This window comes from Clytia hemisphaerica, unplaced genomic scaffold, assembly GCF_902728285.1.
Source record: "Clytia hemisphaerica strain Z4C2 unplaced genomic scaffold, Clytia hemisphaerica genome assembly, whole genome shotgun sequence".
Taxonomy (NCBI): Eukaryota; Metazoa; Cnidaria; class Hydrozoa; order Leptothecata; family Clytiidae; genus Clytia; species Clytia hemisphaerica.
In genome coordinates, this window is record NW_027104211.1 from 892,327 (window position 1) to 913,485 (window position 21,159).

Consider the following 21,159-nt stretch of genomic DNA (forward strand, 5'->3'; position numbering starts at 1 on the left):
CTTTAGAGGCAGTTTTAGACATCCTGTGCACCGAGGAAAAAAATTAAATGTTAGTCCCCCTCAAAAGCCGACTGTGCTGGTAAGAGTTGATAGATAGATGTATATGGTTTTACTGACCCCTATATTATTCACGTATCCATAGCTTCACTTTCTATGAATCCTGAAAGAGATTGTATGGTTTATTTAATTAAGAATCATGGTATAAAAAACCATTAGGCAGTGACATTTATATTTCTTTTAAACTTTACAGATAGCTAGCAATAAAAAATTATAAGAAAAGAATACTATTTTATAAAATAAACATCTGAATCTTTCAAGAGAAGATTTTTTAAACTGTTTCATATTCAAAAGAGAAACCTTGAGAGTCGAGAATTAATAAAAGATACGCTTCTAAGGTTTGACTCAAGAGTTCAAGTTAATGGCGTTCTAAAAGACTATAAATCTTCTCTGTGTATTTCTGTTTTATATGTAAAAGTTTAAAAAACATATTTTCCATTATCCTTCTCAGACAGCATGTCATATTTATTAAAGAACAGTTCTCAAATGCATAGAATGTTATGTTCTCTGTAATTGCTTGAATGAATGAGGTTTTCGGTGGATCTGGGTTGAATGTTTTCTTGTGGCTCGAACAAGAGATTAAAATGAATCCATTTCTTAGTGCGATGGCATGTTCATCAAGACACCTTGTCCTTCTGGGAGATAAATAACATTTTTGTTACCAGCCATGTTCTGTGCAATTTCTTCACCTGCTTCAATTTTACGAAGCTCGATCAAACTGTTACCAGCTTTTTTGAAAGCATCTGATAATAATTGTGCACCAATGGCATCTCCTTCTGCCGACACGATAGCTGCTTTCTTTTGTTGTTCAGCCTTTAAGAAAAATTATCATGTGACATTAATTGAACTGAATAGCTCCTAATCTTCGTTGAGCCAAGTTAACCTAGAGAAATGCCGGTTTGTATTGTTCTGTGCCTTTTTGAGGATTGGAGCAAATCCATGTCTCTTCTATTATGTGCGAAAGTGAAGCTTTGAAATCCTTGAAATGTACAAACGAGAAACTTCAGTGTAAATAAAACTTACCCTTTCGACTAAAAATCTGGCACGTTCAGCTTCCTGTTGAGCTATAGAAAAAAGAATGTAAATAAATTGGATTAAAGAAACAGTAAAACCATAATAACACTTAAATTTTTTATTTCATTATTAAATTGTAAACAAATTTCTGAAGGTTCTTACCAACTTGTTTCAACTCAACAGCTTCAGTAAATTCACGTCCAAAAGTCAAGTGGGTCTAAAAACAATATTGGAATGAAATGGATAAAAAGATCAATATAATACTTCTTGTTTGTCAATAGGGTCAAACCTGGTCAAACTTAAGAGAAAAAATCCAGGAGAACAAGTAGTGCCCTCTCCTACCCTGGGGTAGGGAGTTAAAAGTTGCAAACTGAAAACAGAGTCCGTGGATTTAGATAGTTCTTTAGTTGCAAAAAAATAAGAGAGGTGAATAAAAAAGCAATCCATTCTTGGATATCAATGATATTCAATATAGGAAGACCAAACAGTAAACAAAAATGAAAAATCAGACATTGAATATCTTAAAAATACAGGTTCACCCACTCATTATTTACATATTTTAATAAGAGTACGGTCAAAAGAATTACCAAAGAAATATCATCTAATTCGATTCCAAATGAGCCAGCTCTCTCAACTAGTGCATCTTGTACTGAATGAGAAACCTAAATAGAAGAAAAGTTTTTTATACAATTTGCGGGCATTTCAATCCAACAATGCTCAGGCAAAATAATAACTTTCAAAATTGGACAATATTCATTACCATCATAGCATGTTACCCCCATTTATTAGAAATATATCCATGGATAATAACTTAGCTGAGTCGCAAGTCGGAAATGTTACTTTAGGCGTACAAACTTTCGCGAGCAGAAACTTTCGCGAGCAGAAACTTTCGCGAGCATAAACTTTCGCGATTTTCGCGAATTTTGACCCTTTTCGCGAAAGTAAATGTCTTAAAAAATTCTAGGAAGGACCATTCGCGAAAGTTTATGCTCGCGAAAAATTCTTGACGAAATAGAAAATCTGTAAAACCTCAAACTTTGAATAAAATGTAACTGTTATGGCACTTTTTAGCCTGCTAAAAGACTAATAAGTCAAAGGACAAATGTTTCAAGCCAATCCAAGAAGTATCTGTCCCTCCAAGCCATTTTTTCATGTGAAAATTCTCAATTTTACGTCTTGATTCGCGAAAGTTTATGCTCGCGAAAAATATTTTTTCGTTAAATTCGCGAAAGTAAATGTTGTGAATTTCGCGATTTTTCGTCCTCGCGAAAGTTTGTACGCCTAAAGTATTTTATAAAGATAACAGTTAGTATCACATAGTGGAAATACCCTAACAACTTACCATATCTCTCTGAGTGATCAACTCACTAGCGTCATATTGGGCCTGTAAGCAAGAGACATATATAGTAATGAAGATATGACAATAATTAGCATAAGAGTTGTATATGGTCTTCACAAAGATATTCTGTCAACTATTTATATCTAAATGACCATAAAATTAACTTTCTCATTGTAATTTTAAATATTTAAGGCTTCTCTAAAACGAAAACAAATTTTGAGAATATAGATATTATAAAGAGAACCAATTAAAAGATTTTTAAAAATTTTCAACTTACAACAACAGCTTTTAAAACTTCAGTGGTGATCGAGGGGAGAACGCGCTCATCGTAATCCTCTCCAAGGCTCATGTACATCTTGGGTAGTTCAGAAGCAATGGGTCTGAACAATATCCTTAGTGTGATGTTAACATTTTGAAGATCTGAAAGATTCATAGAAAACTTCAAATTCTGTAATGATTGCTCGTAAAGTACCTCTAGAAAATTTTGAGGATGGATTAGGAATTTGAAAAAAAAGATTGAGCATGCAAGTCTCATTAGGGGTTCATGCTTTTGTTAATATGGGAAAAATGTATCAATCTTCTGATGTCACTACAAGCTTACAAATTATTCATAGACCTCCAACAGCAACAACAGTTAATAATAAAGGCTGTCTTTTAAAAATTGTGGTAAAAACAGACTGTAATATTTTAAATAGGGAATCTGAGAGAATTACGGATTTTTGTTAAAACGTTTACCTTTACTACCAGTGATGACAGCAACATTTCGTGGTCTGCTACGAACATCAAATATAATGGGCCTTTGAATCCACGGTATCAAGAAATGTGTACCTTCTCCAGATACATCTGGAATGACTCCACGAAATCTATCAAATATGACAGCTCGATGGCCACCATCAACTAAAAAGAGTAATCATTTTGAGTAGTGACATTAAAGCATGTGATAAACTTGTAACTTTTTAACATCTATTATATCTGATGAATTGAAAATGATCTATAATAAAGGCAGAAAATAAAATATGTCCCTTTAAAACCCTTCCTGCACCATTTGACATATTTAGTTGTCCTTTCAGTTTTTTAAAGAGAAGGGAAAATAAAGCAATTTAGCTCGAAATTGGTAAAAATCTTTTTCAAAGGATAAAAAATCAGGGTTCATTCATGACTTGCTGTTTTTTAAACCTATCAGCTTGAATGTTTTTTTTTTAAACCTTTTAGAATAAATTCAATTTTGGAAGACTAAAAAATCAGAAAAAATATTTGTTTCCAATCACGCCCATGGGAAGGTTCCAATTTTTAATTATTGGGAAATTAGGGAAACAGGTTCACCGTGTGTCCACCAAAACGTATGGAATGAACCTGACAGAAGGTTTTCAACAAGATTCTCTTCTGTGTGACAAACTGTAATATTGTCGTTTTCTTAGCAGCGCAAAACATGATTAAGAAAAGAATAATAAACCCAGTCCCAGAGTAATAGTGAGAAATTTGGCGCAAAAATTTTGATCCAATCAGCGCGCCTATATTGCAAGCGAAAGAGCAAAATACAGCAACGCAGTGCATCAAAATACTGCGACACAGTGCGATATATCAAAAGTGAACGGTAATTTCGCTTGATTCATTTGCAAAATTAAAGATGGTGGACAAGGAAGTATGTTACATTTCGCTGAATGCTCAGAGCACGACAACCTATTTCCCCTTTAATATCTTTCACTTTACATTGTTTCTTCTGGCTTTCTGAGACTTAGTTTTTCATTTCTGACTGAGATTTTATACCTGTCAATCACTTGTCAATCACTAAAAAAAACACCAATTACTCTGAATTTAAGTCTAAGGCGAAACCTTGGGAAACCTGGTGGAACCATCTTTTTCAGCGAACTAAAAAGAAAAGAAACTAAAAATTATAAAATACACTACAACAAGACACCCTGGTTTGGAACTGACAAACTGGAAACTGACAAAGTCCTCTCTAAAAATGAAATCTCGCTGTTTTCCTTTGCTAATATAATACTTTCCAGGAAAATCACTACCACCCATGCAAGTGCCATATTACAGCAGATGCTATTAATCATTAGTGGTACTGTCAACTCTGGCCCATCCCAGAAGTTGAAATATCCCTGTGGTGAATGTCAAAAGGCAGTATCTTCTGGTGCTTCTATCGCTTGTGACCTCTGTAACCAGTGGTTTTCACCTTAAATGTACCAACATGAATGATCAAATCTATCAATGCCACATCCAAGAGGAGAGTTTAGAAAAATGGCATTGTCCAGGTTGTGCTTTATTAAACATCTCATTATAGTCTATTCCATACCTCGATCTCGTCCTGCAGCTCAACCTCTACCAACGATATCACACCCGAGAAAAAGAAAGTCAACCATCTACGTGTCATTGTGTGCAATCTCCAAAGTATCTGGAAAAAAAACTTCTACTTGGAAACTATTTACATGAAAACGACATAGAAGTTCTCATTGGCTCAGAAACTCACTTGTCTTGTAACATTAGTAACTCTCAATTCCTTCCAAAGCATTACCTTGCCATTCGAAAGGATCATGGAAAAGGAGGAGTAATCTTCATCCACAAAGATAACCTCCTAGTGCAAGAACTCCCGCAGCAAAAATCTAAAATCGCATCAATTAAAATAGAATCCTTTGAGAAGCCAGTAATTCTCACAGCTTGCTACAGACCCCCATCAAGTGATGCTTCTTACAACACTCAGTTCATTAAAGATATTTCCTACACTGTGAAAAAGTATAAACTGAACCCACACTGGATTTGTGGAGACTTCAACCTTCCAGACATAGACTGGGAATCTAACACTATTGTCAGAAGCCAATACTCAAAACAATTAAACAAAGATTTCCTTGAATTTCCTTCGATGTTCTAAACCTCAATCAGCTTGTCGACTTCACAACTTGGAAAAAAGCCATACTCAACCTAATTCTAACGAACCGACCTGGTCTTACTAACAAATGTGAGCCGTATGAAGGATTTGGTGACCATGAGACAGCCGTTATTGCTGATGTTTTCTGCCATCCCCAAAAATTGAAACCCATCCAACACAAGATCCATGTCTGGCATCGGGTAAATATAGAAGGCCTTCAAAAGGATATCACTGAAGGTATACAAAACTTCTGCACAACAAACACTACAGAAACAGACATTGATAAATGTTGGGAAACGTTCAAGCAAATTATCTCGAATGCGCAGGACAAACATGTTTGTACCAACAAAGACCACATCTCAGCGTTTCAATCAACCCTGGTTTTAACGTAGTATGCAAAAAGGCAGTTCGAAAAAAAGTCAAGAAGATACCGAGTATACAAAAGAACTAAACTTGATCGAGACTGGAAAAGATACCAGGAGGCAGCAAAATTTGCAAGAAAGACCTGCCAAATCGTATACAACACCTACAAAGAAAACATTTGCAATTATAAGAAAAATAGCAAGAAATTCTTCTCATTTGTGAAATCCAAAAGAACAGACAATTGTGGTTTATCACCTCTCTTGGGCGAAAACAACGAAATCCATACCAAAGAGGAAGAACTAGCAGAGATTCTTTATAACCAATTCACAAGTGTCTTCACAGAAGATGATGGTACAACCACAACACTGTTAGGCCCTAAAGGAAAAAAGATCAATGATATCATTGTTACCAAAAACGGAGTCATAAAACTACTTAAAGAATTGAATACCTTTAAAGCTAGTGGTCCTGACGGAATCGGAGCCCGTATTCTAAAGGAATCAGCTGGCCAAGTTGTTGACGGTCTCACCCTATTGTATTATTCAATGCATCATTAAAGCAAGGGAAAATACCCACTGATTGGAAATATGCTGCAGTCAGGCCAATCTTCAAAGGAGGAAACAAAAATAGGTCCAAAGCAGAAAATTATCGACCGATTAGCCTGATGTCTGTCACCTGCAAAGTTTTAGAACACATCGTTCATAGCCACATCATCAACCACCTCGAGGAGAACAGCTGTCTTACATATACTCAACATGTCTTTCGCAAGAAAAGATCGTGGGAGACCCAATTGCTTCAAACCATTGATACCCTTGCTAGAGCTATCAACAACAAAGAACAAGTTGACAGCATTTTACTTGATTTCAGTAAAGCCTTCGATAAGGTATGTCATCGTAAATTAATTATCAAACTTAAACATTAAGGGAGTACCGCCAACTGCTCCAACTTGGGACTATCTTACGCAACATGGGACGGCCGTTCCACCACCATTTCAGCGAACCTCCAAAGTCATTTGATTTGAGTTTAATGAACCGCGTATTAAAAAATACACCATTTCTCTTCATGGCTTGGCAGCAGGTTTTAGGTGGCCCCTAAGAATTAAGGTGACCCAAGATTTAGGGAACCCTTGGTTGCCAAATATTTTAGGTGACCCCTAAGTCAATGACACGTCAAATTTTTTCGAAAATCCTTTTCAAACAATCAAACAAATACAACAGTTAGTTTAGCTTATTGCTAAATAGAATAAATGCCCTAAGAAAATAAGAGATAAGCTAAGTACTAAAGGTTCATGCCAGATTATCAAGGTTTTGTAAGTCAAGGTGCAAATCCCTTGCCAGACAGATTTTTATGTAAGTAAATGCAACAGGATTAAAGAATTTTTACAGATCAGTGCCGTAGGAAGTATTTTCAAATGAGTGGGGGGCTGAAGTTTTGTGACACTGCAAGGGCCAACCATGGTTTGGCGCGAGGGGGAAAATTTGAGCTCTAGATTGCTTAAAAATGCACTCAAAACATGCACTTATAAGACAATTATGACAAATAAAAAAAGAAAAACTTAGCATTTTGCAAAATAACCATTTTTGAAAAAATTATTGGGGGGCATACCTCCCTCCTTGCCCCCCAGTTGCTATGGCAGGGGGGGGGGTCAAGCAGTTAGTACAAGACATCATGCCGGTTAGTACCGTGGTGGTATACCTACAAAATTTTCAAAAATCAGTTAGTACTTGATGGTACTAAGTGACTGCTAGGGTGGTGTCAAGTAAAAAATCTAGGAAAACAGTTAGTACAAATGAATACTAAGTGCTACTTTTTTACCTTTTCTAGAAAAATATTAAAAATAAATACTAAAAGCAATCAGGGAAATCCCCCTCCATAAGAGAAATCAAAGAACCTAAGACATTTAAGTCTTCCCCTTTGGAGTTTGTTTGGTATTACCCTTTAGTTAAACACTATATCAGGGGAATTCCCTAACTATTTTAAAATCCAAGACACAATTATTTTGGTTTTACTTTTTTCTTTTAGTTTTACGGCGTGTATGGGAGTTCATATATTTTGAAATCGTATAATGTAGTTTATAATACAATTTATATGAAACTTACAAAAAGTAATGACGCTGAAATTGTCCTTTTTATCTGTTTAGATTTGATAAGCTAAGTTAAATCTGTAGAACATTGAAGCTACTATTTTCTTGACTTAGATCGATTTTGAAATTGTAAAAGTTCGTAATCTTGTTCTTTATAAATCATGAAAAAGTATTTTTTTCTGCCTTGATTGAACGCTACATATTATGTTTATGTTTTTGGTTTACGGTGTTTCATTATTGTATCAATTGAGAAGTACTTCGTTATTTGAAACTCTTGTACATATATCGCTGTACAGCGTTGTGTTAAAATAAAATTTTTGATTCATTTTAATTCATCATACCAAATCAATAACTGTTTCAAAACAATTTTGGGAACATGGTTTGACAAAAAGTAAATATCACACTCTCGTTTGATAGGTTTTAAGGGGTGGTCCTTAGTGAATTTCCTTTGAAATCACTTAGTATATTTCATACTAACTGTCAAAGGGTGGTGGTGTGGCCTCTTTCCTCCAAAGAATCACTTAGTAGGCATGATGTCTTGTACTAACTGCTTGACCCCCCCTGGCTATGGCACTGCAGATAATACATTAGATACCAAATTGTCAGTTTTTGAGCATTGCTTAGATTAAAATATAAGATGAGAAAGTGCCAACCTACGGTCTGGTAGGCTGCTTATAATTCAATCACCAAACATAGAATCTAGCCCCCAGGTCCATATGAAAAAATTTAGGTGACCCCTAACATGGTTAGTCCCCCCTAGCCACAAGCTAAAATCAGGTACCAATTGCCGCTCGACCTTTTAGCCCCCCCACCTCAGGCCAGGGGGGGTTCCAGCCATGCTCTTTTGCGACGAGTAGGCTTTTAATAAATTGAAATATGAAAACAATTTGTAGTGGAACAGGCACGAGTGTCCGGAACGAAGAAGGCTAAATTAGTGGCAAAACGATGGAGCGTTTGACGTCACTCGCACGGCAAGTTACACACTCGCTATTTGTTAATCCCATTGGGCGGTAGGCGGTTAGGCGGCAGGCGTTCTCTAGTTCTCCATTCGGCGTCCAGTCATTTTGAATGAAAACAAAAGTTAAAAAGGGCGTGCTATCAGTGAAAGTTATCGTGACATGTTATGACAGAAAGTATGATTGATAAACTTGGTGGAGTTATCAAAACAAATTTGTTGTCCAAGAGATTTAACAGTAAGTGAAAATACAGGCCAGATATCAACAAGTCCCATGTTGCGTACACTCGTCCCAAGTTGGAGCAGTTGACGGTACATGACAACGTCCTAACTTGGGTTACAGACTTTCTATCTCATTGCACCCAATGTGTTGTTGTTCGTGGGAAATCCTCCAAAAACTCAAACGTCATTTTAGGTGTCCCCCAAGGAACTGTCCTTGGGCCACTGCTGTTTGCCGATGATGAATATCTTTACCGCTCATGATACACACACAGGAAGACTACAAAAAGCTTCAAAAAGACCTAGATGAATTGGTAAAATGGGAAAACAAATGGTCCATGGAGTTTCACCCAGACAAATGCTTTAACCCTTTAACTGCCGATGTTGGCATATGCCGACATGGGTACTTTCGATTTCTTTGCCGATGTCAGCATATGCCGACATGGGCACTTTCCATTCCTTTGCCGCAAAATTTAACACTTCTACAAAGATTTTGTATTAGATGGTTTGAAATGAAAAAAGATAATAGTTAAAAGCTTTTCTATGTTGAAAAATAACTATTCAACAATGTTCAACTCAAAATTATAGTCCTTGGCTGATACTTAATATATTATTCAGAAAATGAAGTCAAAATCGCTACCTTTTGCCCATGTCGGCATATGCCGACATCTGGCAAATAGGTTGAACCTTCTTTTTTTCCCGTGGCAAATAGGTTGAACCTTAAAAAATACGAACGGCAGTTAAAGGGTTAACCTCAGAGTCACCAACAAACAAAAAATTCATGATAAAACCTATGAAATCCATGGTCAACAGCTTAAAACTGTTAATAAAGCTAAATATCTCGGTGTCGTAATCTCGAATAATATCTCTTGGAAGAATCACATCGATCTTGCCACCTCAAAAGCAAATGACACCCGAATATTCTTTCAGACAGGCTCAGCCAAATTTTAGGTGTTCTAATAAAAAAGAAAGCTGTTTCAGAGGAACCTATCAATGGCAGACAAAGAAACACGTCTGAAGTGTTATAAAACTTTTATCAGACCGATGGTGGAATATGCCAACACTGTATGGGATCAAACTGATAACCAATCCCTTACCCAGAAAATCACTTAAACTCGAAACACTGGAAACAAGGAGATCCAAATCGAAATTGAAAATGTTATTTGATATTTTGTCAGGAAACAAATCCATTGACAGCAGCATCCACCCAGCTAGCCAGCGTTGTAAAAATGTGAAATATCAGCCCATTCAGGGCAGGATTAAATGCTATTCAAACTCATTCTTTCCATCTACCATCAAAATATGGAACAAATTACCAAATAGAACTGCAAATTTGAAAACTGAAAAAGAATTCAAAAATTCTATTGATAGCTAAATATTCTAGTACGTACACTTAAATCTGCGCCCGTTCTTCCACTGAGTCAATGCTCATACTTATGTTTATTTTTGCTACATTATCCTCTAGCGACCAGCTGGACTCTTGTTAACCTCAATTCTAGTATGTGCTCTCCTTCAGCTTTTGAACACCTTTCTCATGTGACCCTCCTAATTGTGCTTCCACTATTAGTGTACTATTTTTAACACTTTTTATTACTGTGCTATTTTTGAACTTTTTAAACTTCCGCAATTCGTAACAAATTAAACAGAACTGGCAAATCTCTATAATATAGGTGAAGTATCCAGCCCTATCAGTGTACCTAAAAGGGCTGCTACGCAGCCCTAGGTTTAGTCACTAGGTACGAGTGCTCCTTTGTTATGACTCTCGAGCTCCAACCCTAACCCTAACTGGTAATGACCCAATACCCCTGAATCACTGAATGACCGATAGGAAAAATTATTGAGGAAAAAATTGCTCATCGGCGCGCTCTGAGCATTAAGCAAAATTTAGAGTGTTGATTCCTGTTTTTACAGGTTTGTTATTTCACTATGAAACAGTCGTGAAATCATATTTTGGATCTTTTGCATATCGTGCATTTGTTTGTGGCGAGATATATTTTGTAGAGATATTATGTGATGAATTTTGTAAGTATTTCATATTTTAGTTAGTTTCTTCTTTAATTTCCAGTTAGATATTTACTATTTTCTGCATTTAACCTGTATTCTTGTGATTTTGTCTACAGTAGGGTGGACAGGCCAAAATTTTTCCTCTCAATTTTTAGAAACCAAACTAATTTTATTTGAAAGTCCTTACCTTTGTGAGAAAAATGAGGGGTCATTTATTAGAATTGGTTAAGTATTCCCAAAGTTATTCCATTTTCAACACAAAAAAATCACATTTTCAAAGAATCGCCTCCTTACACCACGCCAGCAAGAAATAATTTTTGGAAGCACCAAAATCACACCAAAAATGGCGGATGAAATCTAGCCTTCCGCGTGGCGGGGTGTGGGGAGTTTTGCCGATGTGGTCTGAAAATTGACCCAATGAGTGTTAAACTTTAGCTTATCGCTAATGAGCTGGAAATGATAGCTAAAAACAATTTTCACCACTAGAAAGCTGAAATCCTCAGCTTTCAGATGGTGTATGGTGCTTAAATGAAAAAATCCCCAATCTTGTTGAAAAATTGCAATTTCTTCTATTTTTTGAAATTCTCACTCCGGAAACTTCCGGAGCAACTAAAAAAAACACTATTTTCCTCTTTGGAAAGTTCTGGAGCTCTTCCAGTGCTTCTGGAGCAAGTGTTTTTTAACACGTTCTAAAAAAACACATTATATACATTCGAAAGCATCACTGGTGGTCGAAATATTGAAAGAATAAAAAAACGTGAGGTTTCACTTCCATGAAATGAGTCGGCTGAATTTTTTAAAATATGCGTGTGCGCAGTTAGTTTTCCCATGATTAGCACAGCGAGCGGTATCGTAATTATATTGCAGATATCTTGCTCCGGAACACCGGACGTGCTTCGGAATCTTCCAGTGTTCCAGAGCACGAAAAAAACTGCACTTTTTGCTCCGGACATTTTTGGAGCACCGGGAGGTCCTACTTGTCCTCGCCCAAACAGAACTTAATGTCAGAAAAGACCAAGGAAGCCCTAACTGACTGTGCGCGTAATATTGAGGAAGTGAAAGGAAGTCCTGACTGTACTTCATCACTTCATGCAAACTGCCGAAACTGCTTCTTGGGGAACCCTGCCCCCTTTTTTTATGCAGCAGCAACACTGTAATGTTTAATGAGAAGTGATCAAAGAATATTTGAGAAAATAAGGAAATTACCGTTATATAGTGCACTATTTATGATCCCTCCAGTAACTGCCAATCCAACACCAACAGCACCAAGTGAATTCAAAATTCTTGCAGCCATTTCGTCGATATTTCACTGCCAGGCCTGGTTTTGTAACTTTACAGTATCAACAAAATTCACGTTTTCGGACCATGAACAGTCGAGTACTATTGCAAATTAGGAGAAATGCGGGTATTTCGCTTAAATAGGATGAATTATCCTAAATAAGATAAAATCGATAGCTTAGTTAGGAGAAATAGAAGAAAAAGTTGATTTTCTGAACAAATTCAGAGATCCGCGTCTTTATTACTCTCTAAATCAATTGTGCTCATACAGAAGATCATTTTAAACCAAAAGTTAGCTTCTTATCAGCGCGGAGTGAAAAAATATAAGCATTTATCCTATTTTGGATAAAATGTACTAAATAAGAGAAATAGTATTTTTGTTTATTCTCTTTCCCGTAATAAAAATGATGAAGAATTAAAAAGGTTTGAGTGGACGAAAAGTGTCGACAGCGCTCAATCGTGTCTGTTACAATTACTGTTTAATACATCTTCATTTCTATATCTTCAAAACATGAATCAAGTTTTTACTAAAAGAATTAGATGTTTAACATCTGAAGTGTTTCAAGAAGCCGATTTGGAAGATATTGTTCAGCACAACCGATTCAGGTTCGACAATAATCTCCGTAAAAAGCCCTTTTTAGGGTTTTATTCTACAGTCAATGGGTATCATCACTTTCACGTGAGACCCTACTCATGCAGGATGACTTGTATGAGAGAACCAGAAAACAATTATGATCCAAAGGCGATCAAAATCGGAATCAATTTCGCTTAGCTCAGCGGAATTCCAAGTATTTTTCTGAACTACGCATGCGTACTACTTAAAAGTTGAATAACATCTGAACGCACGCTGACTGGTGGATCAGACTTCACAAGCATATTATGCATGCTCCAAATTTCTTAAATTTATGCAAAACTTGACGCGGATCTCTGAATTTGTTCAGAAAATCGACTTTTTCTTCTATTTCTCCTAACTAAGCTATCGATTTTATCTTATTTAGGATAATTCATCCTATTTAAGCGAAATACCTGCATTTCTCCTAATTTGCAATAGTACTCGACTGATGAACCTCGGTGCACGAATGTTGAAGTTCTAATATTCATAACTCAAAGAAACAAATATTTTCCCTCGCTTATCATCACTTTACCGATCAGAATCCAGGAATTATTGGTTAGTAAACGAGACAAACAAGTCGTAAATTCAGAAACGGGGGTTATTTTGATTTGAAAAAATCCTTTTATAGTAATATGAGATATTTTCACTGAAGAACCAATCTTTTAAAGATTTTTATTTATAAAATAATACTGAAATATCTTCTACTAAAGTTCTAGATATGAGAAAAAAACTAACTCATCGCTGAAGTATATGATTATTACCCCCTTTTCAAATTATGGTTTGCAGCTATAACTTTTAGTGGTATCTGGTCTGTGGATTTGATTCGGCACGTTCTTCTACACTCCAATTCTTTTGACCGATCACTGTCTTTTACACGGGGCTGCTCTCAACGTTAGCCAAAATGGTAAGCTCTATGATCCCTAACTCACATAAAGTTTATTTTACTACTTCCCACTTTCGATAATTTCATCAACTTTGAACAGCTCAATCTAAAAGTTAAAAATTTTTACTATTTCGAGATTGTTTTGAAGCGAAAGTCTGAAAGTGGCACTTATTGTGATATTTTAGACCAAAAAGAGAAGAGCTGGAGGACGTAACAAGAATGGACGTGGTCATGTAAGATATGTTAGATGCACAAACTGTGCTAGATGTGTTCCAAAGGACAAAGCCATTAAGAAGTTTGTCATCAGAAATATTGTAGAGGCTGCTGCTGTCAGAGATTTGGCTGAAGCTAGTGTTTATGATGGTATGTTTTAATGTTATCTGTAGTTGTAGACATGATTGTACAAACACATCTAGCCAGATGGTACCAATTAAACATTTGATTGTGAGCAAAGTAATCAATAATGATCGATGATAATCGACAGTAAGCCATAAGCAAAAAGCTCGTACCCATGTCTATTTTTAGCTGTTAAAGCATAATAATTTGAGTTGAGTTCTTTTTCAGGACATGAAACTTGGATATTCAAAATCTACTAAAAATTCCGCTTCCACTGATATATAACATGATAGGGTTATTTTCAAGTTAATATTCCGTTTTTTTTGGATTTCGGCCTAAAAATGACCCATTTTTGGCCAAAAAAGTGATGAAACGCTAAAAATCATAAATGAGAAATATGTAATTATTTTCCTGAATTTGTAAGAAATATTATAATTTTAATGTAAAGTTGTCAGAAATACATACTAGAATGAGAAAAATAAACTTAGAAAGTTAAAACATGAGCTAAATCCTAAAAAAAACCGGGTTTTTCCAAAATTAGTCTACGAAACACATTTGATCAAAAATGAGAAAATCCACCTTGCAGGACCTCTAGTTCATTGTAACTCTGCATTTTTGACTCTATTTTTTGCATATTCTGATATACTCTACCTATTTGAAGAATTTTCAAGCAAAGAAATCTCAATTCAAGTACAATTGACGAAAAGATAGGGGAATTTTGACATAGGCCCAAATTTTCCGTCACGGCGTGACAAAAACTAAAAAGGGCTACAGAAAATCTTGTGGGTTGATTTTTGAATTTCTATTTTAGGTTTCTGATTAACACTATATGGTTGATGTTTCATGGAGAAAATTAAGGCCTGATTCCACTCTCATAGATTTTTACAGGCTATTGAAAATTTTCCGTCACGGCGTGACAAAAACTCTGACCTAGTACTAGTCAGTGAAAAAATGGATTTGAAAGCCTCAAATCATAGATTAACCAGTCCAAGTCCTATAGAAAGTTGACTCAGCTTGCAAAAGAGGCCTTTTGGTAAGTTTTTTGAATCTATACCTGAAAAAAAAAACCCTGTAATAAGGACATCATTCCAAAGCAGTTTTTTCAGTACCGTAGCAGCAGGCTCAGATTTAGCCTATGTTGATTTTTCGGGAACATATGCATGTTATATATCAAATTGTCGGAAATTTTATGTAGATTTCAAAAATGGTTAAAAGTAGGGGTTAAAAATGAAGTCAATGAGAAGAAAATGCCAAACTTGATGATTTTTTCTCCTATTTTGGCCTGCGTTTTTACAAAAACCTAAAAAATGCGATAAAAAATTTCTAAAGCGAGGTTAAGCTCTATTTTTTTTTGCTTTTTGCTACAAAATACCATAGCTTCCCATAAAAATAGGTTTTAGAGAGATTTGAAGACCTTCATTTTTTGACATTTTTAAAATTTTTGGGTACGAGCTTTTTGCTTATAGCTAGTAGTCAGTGACCACCTATCGATTCTATCCTATCGGTGATCGTATACTCACTCAACTCCAAATTATGGTATTTTCCTCAACCATTTTCGATTCGTTCGATCATTTTGATTACTTTTCAATTACTTTTGATCATATTGGATAACTTCCATTGTATCAAATATGATGTTCCCTGAAACAGCGCATTGGAATCTGAAACCAATTTTATTTTAATTAATAAGAATGCGTGATATAAACATATAATATGAGGCAACCCAGTGCCAACATACACAAAATGGTAGAATGGCCGTGGTAATTACTAAAGTTCATTCTTATGGCTGGTGCTTCCTGTGCTTCTTTTTGTGCTTTTTAATTTTTCTTAAAGATATCTATAAATAGGCCATGGCCAGCCCCCTCAAAATGTTTGACTTTTTTCAAAATGCTGGTGAACAAGCTTTGCCCATTGATTTTAGTCAATTTTTGTCATCAAAAGTTGTGGGCATTTTTGTGGCAGAAAAAGTGCTATAATTTTGCAGATTGTGGGGAAATTCCCTGTTTTCAATCAATTTTTGACTACAAAATGCCCATAACTTTGATCTAGAAAATTTAGGAATTTGATATAAATTTTTTTTGCCCAGTTTGAAGAGCTCTATCACGTGATACAGTCCAGACGTCCGCGCTCGATAGGATCGATCATCGGAACGGCTCGTTGACGGATCAATATGTGATCGATGGATTGATTAACGATCCGGATAGGAGATCGATAGAAGATTCAGCCATTAAAAAGTCATGAGTATCGATCCTTCGTTGATCCATTATCAAGCTAGTATTTCAATCGAGTATATCGATTCGTCATCGATCGTTAATCGATTTGTTATCAATTGTAAATTGAGTATGAGTCGATAGGGTCGATAAGATCGATGATAGATTGATAAATAATCGATAACTAATCATAAGCTTAAAATTCTTGAGTATCGATCCTCTATCGATCTCCTATCCGGATCGTTAAGTAATCCATCGATCTGTCATCGAGTCGTTCCGATGATCGATCCTATCGAGCGCGGACGTCTGGTACAGTATAGGTCTTTTTTGATTTTGAAGACCCCCCTCCCAAAAATTTTCAGGGCGTACAATTTTGCCTAAAAACGCCAAAGATTTTAAATTACGCTAAAATTGCTGGTTTTCAAGCTTGGTAACATTCAAATTCTGAATCAGCACCCTCAAATTGAGTAAAGCTAAGGCTACACTAAGCAATTTTTTCAGGCGTATGCAATGCAATAATTGTTGCCAATTGTGTTGCACGCGCCTGAAAAGAGTTAAAGTCTAGCCACCAAAAATAAGTTGTGCAATTATTTTTAAATTAAAAATTAAAGATTACTTTTAAAGAGATAAAAACTTGCTCAAGGTGCTCTTCAAGTGTTTTAAACAATAGGACAAAAGAAGAAAAGTAAACATGAAGAGAATTTCTCCTCTTTTTTTTGCAGAAAGAATTGCAGAAGGCTGCAACAATATAGATCTCCTGCAATATTTTTTTGCGTTTTTATTGCATTGCAGAAAAGATTGAGCGCCTGAAAAAATTGCTCAGTGTAGCCTTAGCTTATAAAACATCGAAAAGTTGTTCACAGACATCTTGAATTTTTTTTTTTTTTTTGAAACTTTAGCAATCCGCTGGCCATGGTCTCATATAATATAAATAATAAAATCAATTGCCTTTCAAAGTAATCAATTGGTTATTGAGGTTATCGATAAGTGGTCGTTTGATTACTTCGATCATTATCGATTACTTTGATAATCGAATTTATTGATTAGTACTGTATGGATCTAGCTTATGACTTTGAGTGAGGGAACTGTGTTGGCAACCTGTTTCTGATTTTTAAGTGCCGTTTTTTTTTTGATAAAAACTATGCAATTCATGTTTGAATTTCTGGAAAGCTTACCCATTAAGTGTCAATATATTTTTTATTTGAAAGTAATTGCTTCGTGGAATAAGATACAGTGAAATCTTTCATGGGCATTTTTGAAATTTTCGTCAAAAATCAGTTTCGCATCAGTTTCCTATTTTTACCCTACGCAAACAAGCATGTGAGTGTCTTGTTGTGGAATATCATTGAAACGCATTAAAATCTCCTTCATTTGGAATCCTATCGATTATGGATCAACTAGTTGAACTTGTTTGATTAAAATTGTCTGGCCAAAAATATTTAAGTGAAATTTCAAGTATTAATATATCATTTTGTTATTGTGTTTAGGTTATGCATTACCCAAACTTTACGCCAAACTTGCTTATTGTGTGAGCTGTGCTATTCACTCCAAAGTTGTTAGAAATAGATCTCGCGAAGACAGAAAAGTCAGGACACCACCACCACGTATGGGAATGAGAGTGAGTATTTTCATCTGTCTTTTTTCTTCAAATGATCAATAATCATGGAAAATTGAAGCTGTAACCCCCTGTAAAAAGTTGTACCTCTTATGTATTAAAAATCCAGTCTGGGAATGATCAAGTATATTTCATTTGTGTTATCTATACTTCATTAAAAGATGCAAAACGAAACACTGACCTCCACCGTGACCTCTTCCTTGCATAGAGAATCATGACTAAATCAACAGGGGACAACTATTTTCAACCTTGATCTTTGATTTTTGACTTTATCCTTCATTTAAAGTTGTGTTGTTTTTCTCCATCATACAGCATCATATTTACATTTTAAGATTTTTTTGAACCTACTGTGGCATCTTTCCCTTATCAAGTATATTTATTTTTCTGTTATCTATACTTCATTTAAAGATGCAAAACTAAACACTGACCTCCACCGTGACCTCTTCCTTGGATAGAGAATCATGACTAAATCAGCAGGGGACAATTTATTTTCAATGTTCCAATAATTTTGGCTTTCTTCTCCCAGACAACTAAAATTGCTTTACTCAGGGCCCATTGAACCTACTGTAGCATCTTTCCCTTATCAAGTATATTTCATTTGTGTTATCTATACTTCATTAAAAGATGCAAAACCAAACACTGACCTCCACCGTGACCTCTTCCTTGGATAGAGAATCATGACTAAATCAGCAGGGGACAATTTATTTTAAATGTTCCAATAATTTTGGCTTTCTTCTCCCAGACAAGCAAAATTGCTTTACTCAGGCCCCATTGAACCTACTGTAGCATCTTTCCCTTATCAAGTATATTTTGTTTGTTATCTATACTTCATTTAAAGATGCAAAACTAAACACTGACCTCCACCGTGACCTCTTCCTTGAATAGAGAATCATGACTAAATCAGCAGGGGACAATTTATTTTCAATGTTCCAATAATTTTGGCTTTCTTCTCCCAGACAACCAAAATTGCTTTACTCAGGGCCCATTGAACCTACTGTAGCATCTTTCCCTTATCAAGTATATTTTGTTTGTTATCTATACTTCATTTAAAGATGCAAAACTAAACACTGACCTCCACCGTGACCTCTTCCTTGGATAGAGAATCATGACTAAATCAGCAGGGGACAATTTATTTTCAATGTTCCAATAATTTTGGCTTTCTTCTCCCAGACAACTAAAATTGCTTTACTCAGGGCCCATTGAACCTACTGTAGCATCTTTCCCTTATCAAGCATATTTTGTTTGTTATCTATACTTCATTTAAAGATGCAAAACTAAACACTGACCTCCACCGTGACCTCTTCCTTGAATAGAGAATCATGACTAAATCAGCAGGGGACAACTTTATTTTCAATGTTCCAATAATTTTGGCTTTCTTCTCCCAGACAATTAAAATTGCTTTACTCAGGCCCCATTGAACCTACTATGGCATCTTTCCCTTATCAAGTATATTTCATTTGTGTTATCTATACTTCATTTAAAGATGCAAAACTAAACACTGACCTCCACCGTGACCTCTTCCTTGAATAGAGAATCATGACTAAATCAGCAGGGGACAACTTTATTTTCCTGTTTTATTTTTACTTTGCTTAAAAACCCTGTCTTTCGTGATTAGAACAAGCAGTTAAATTATAGTTTCTTTTTCTGACCAAAGTTTATTCTTTTTACAGCGTGATGACAACAAGCCACGTCAACCTGGACAAGGGGCCCCACAAAGAACGTAATGCATTTTGGACAGGAAATATAGTGAAAAAAATTAAATCATTTTTTGTGTTGTTTTTTTTAACCTGGTGCTTATCTTTCACCTGTCACTTGGAGAATTGTTTTAGTCACTGGCAAATTAATATTTAATTCTTTCCCATTAAAATCGTGAAGGTGATGCTTATGGACATTTTAAGTAAAAATGATAATTGAACTGGTCAATTTTGAAAAGTTTTAACTTCCTATTTTTATCTTAAAAATTGGGCTTGTCCTTTTTTGGGCTTTTTGAAATTTGAAATAACCTTCTTTTTTTTTCATTTCTCTTTTTTGTACGTTTGAGACAAGACTTTGTAAATTTTTTTACACAAGTGTTCCTGTTTCCTATCAGACATGTTAAATATTAGGATGGTATCTGCCTATTGTTATATTGTGCTGATATAAGCAAAAAAATTTGCCTTCTCTCTTTCTGACCAATCTTCTGATCTCATAGTGAGGTCTGTTAGCACAAAAATACTTCAGATGGTGATAAAAGCATGAAATTTGGCATAGATGATCCTTAGAGGGTCTAAAACTTAATTTTAAACAGTAACACCTAAGTTCCTTTTGATGATTGGGTCTAAACAACATAGGAAGGCTTAAAACATCCAAAAAAAATTAGTTGGTTGTACACTGAGTTCCTGAAGGGAAAACGCTGCCTTGATTTGCCTTGTAAACCTCAAAATCCCAGTTTTAGTATTCCGTAGAATTTAGAGCTTTTAATCGATTTGAACATCAGAATCAGAAAGAGCAATGAATTTTGATATGAATTCATGTATAAAACATGAAATTTGGTCAAATTGTTCCCAAAATTACGAGGTTTTTAAGTTTTGCCTGGAAAAGCTGTCATCACAAAACTTTCAACCTTCATAACTTTTGACATGAAGATTTTCAAGGCATGTTTTATACCTCAATTTTCATCAGCTTTGCATGCTCTTTCCGCTGAAACCATCAGATTTTGAATATTTTCACGCTTTCGAAATACGAGATCATAGTCCGTATAAAAAACCCTGGTCTGTTATAGTCCAAACTTTTTGTTGCTTTCAAAAGATAAAAATCAATTTGCTCGGTTTTTGATCACGTTACCAAGTATTCCTCTTGGGATTGGTTTGAGATTCAAAAAGAGAGCAAAACAAACTAATTTCTCAACGCAAGTTCAAGTAAGAAAGAAAGGTTTCCAGACCCGGTTTTTTATAGAGATTAGAGCCTCACATCGATTTATGTAATTCTTATAAAAAACTGTTTATACTTCATTTTAGAGAGGAAACAAGAAAAATAACAATTAAAATAAAAACTTGAATAGTTGGATGTTTGAAGACTCTTGATTTAGCAAAATAATTATCAACATGCAGGTATGAATTTATTTTTATTACAGGGACAGGCAGGGGTATTTTTTTTGGGGATATTGAGGCTGTTTGGAATAGTGCTGTAAATCATGGGTAATTTTGAAATGTTTGAAAATGATCCAAGTTCACGTGACTCTAAAATTTTGCTGCTCTTGACTTCAGCTGCATTTTTTTGGACCTACCCCGGTGGGGTGGAGGTCCTATAAATTAACCTTTGTCCGTTCGTTCGTTATTAGCTTTC

At 35.3% G+C, this 21,159-nt stretch overlaps 2 protein-coding genes across 2 annotated transcripts; one reads left to right on the forward strand and one right to left on the reverse strand.

The window, feature by feature from the left end:
- Window positions 1–202: 202 nt before the first annotated feature.
- Window positions 203–12,274, reverse strand: LOC136815603 (prohibitin 1-like). The gene is made up of 8 exons (XM_067072056.1): window positions 12,110–12,274; window positions 3,146–3,307; window positions 2,688–2,830; window positions 2,414–2,455; window positions 1,659–1,733; window positions 1,234–1,288; window positions 1,081–1,121; window positions 203–870 (listed from the first exon to the last, which is right to left on the reverse strand). The coding sequence occupies exons 1-8, from the start codon at window positions 12,195–12,197 to the stop codon at window positions 655–657; spliced, it is 822 nt and encodes a 273-aa protein (XP_066928157.1). The 5' UTR covers window positions 12,198–12,274; the 3' UTR covers window positions 203–654.
- A 1,334-nt stretch (window positions 12,275–13,608) lies between these two features.
- On the forward strand, window positions 13,609–19,596 carry LOC136815609 (small ribosomal subunit protein eS26-like). The gene is made up of 4 exons (XM_067072063.1): window positions 13,609–13,698; window positions 13,863–14,040; window positions 17,708–17,838; window positions 19,506–19,596. Exons 1-4 carry the CDS (start codon window positions 13,696–13,698, stop codon window positions 19,557–19,559), a joined length of 366 nt encoding a protein of 121 aa, XP_066928164.1. The 5' UTR covers window positions 13,609–13,695; the 3' UTR covers window positions 19,560–19,596.
- Window positions 19,597–21,159: the final 1,563 nt, after the last annotated feature.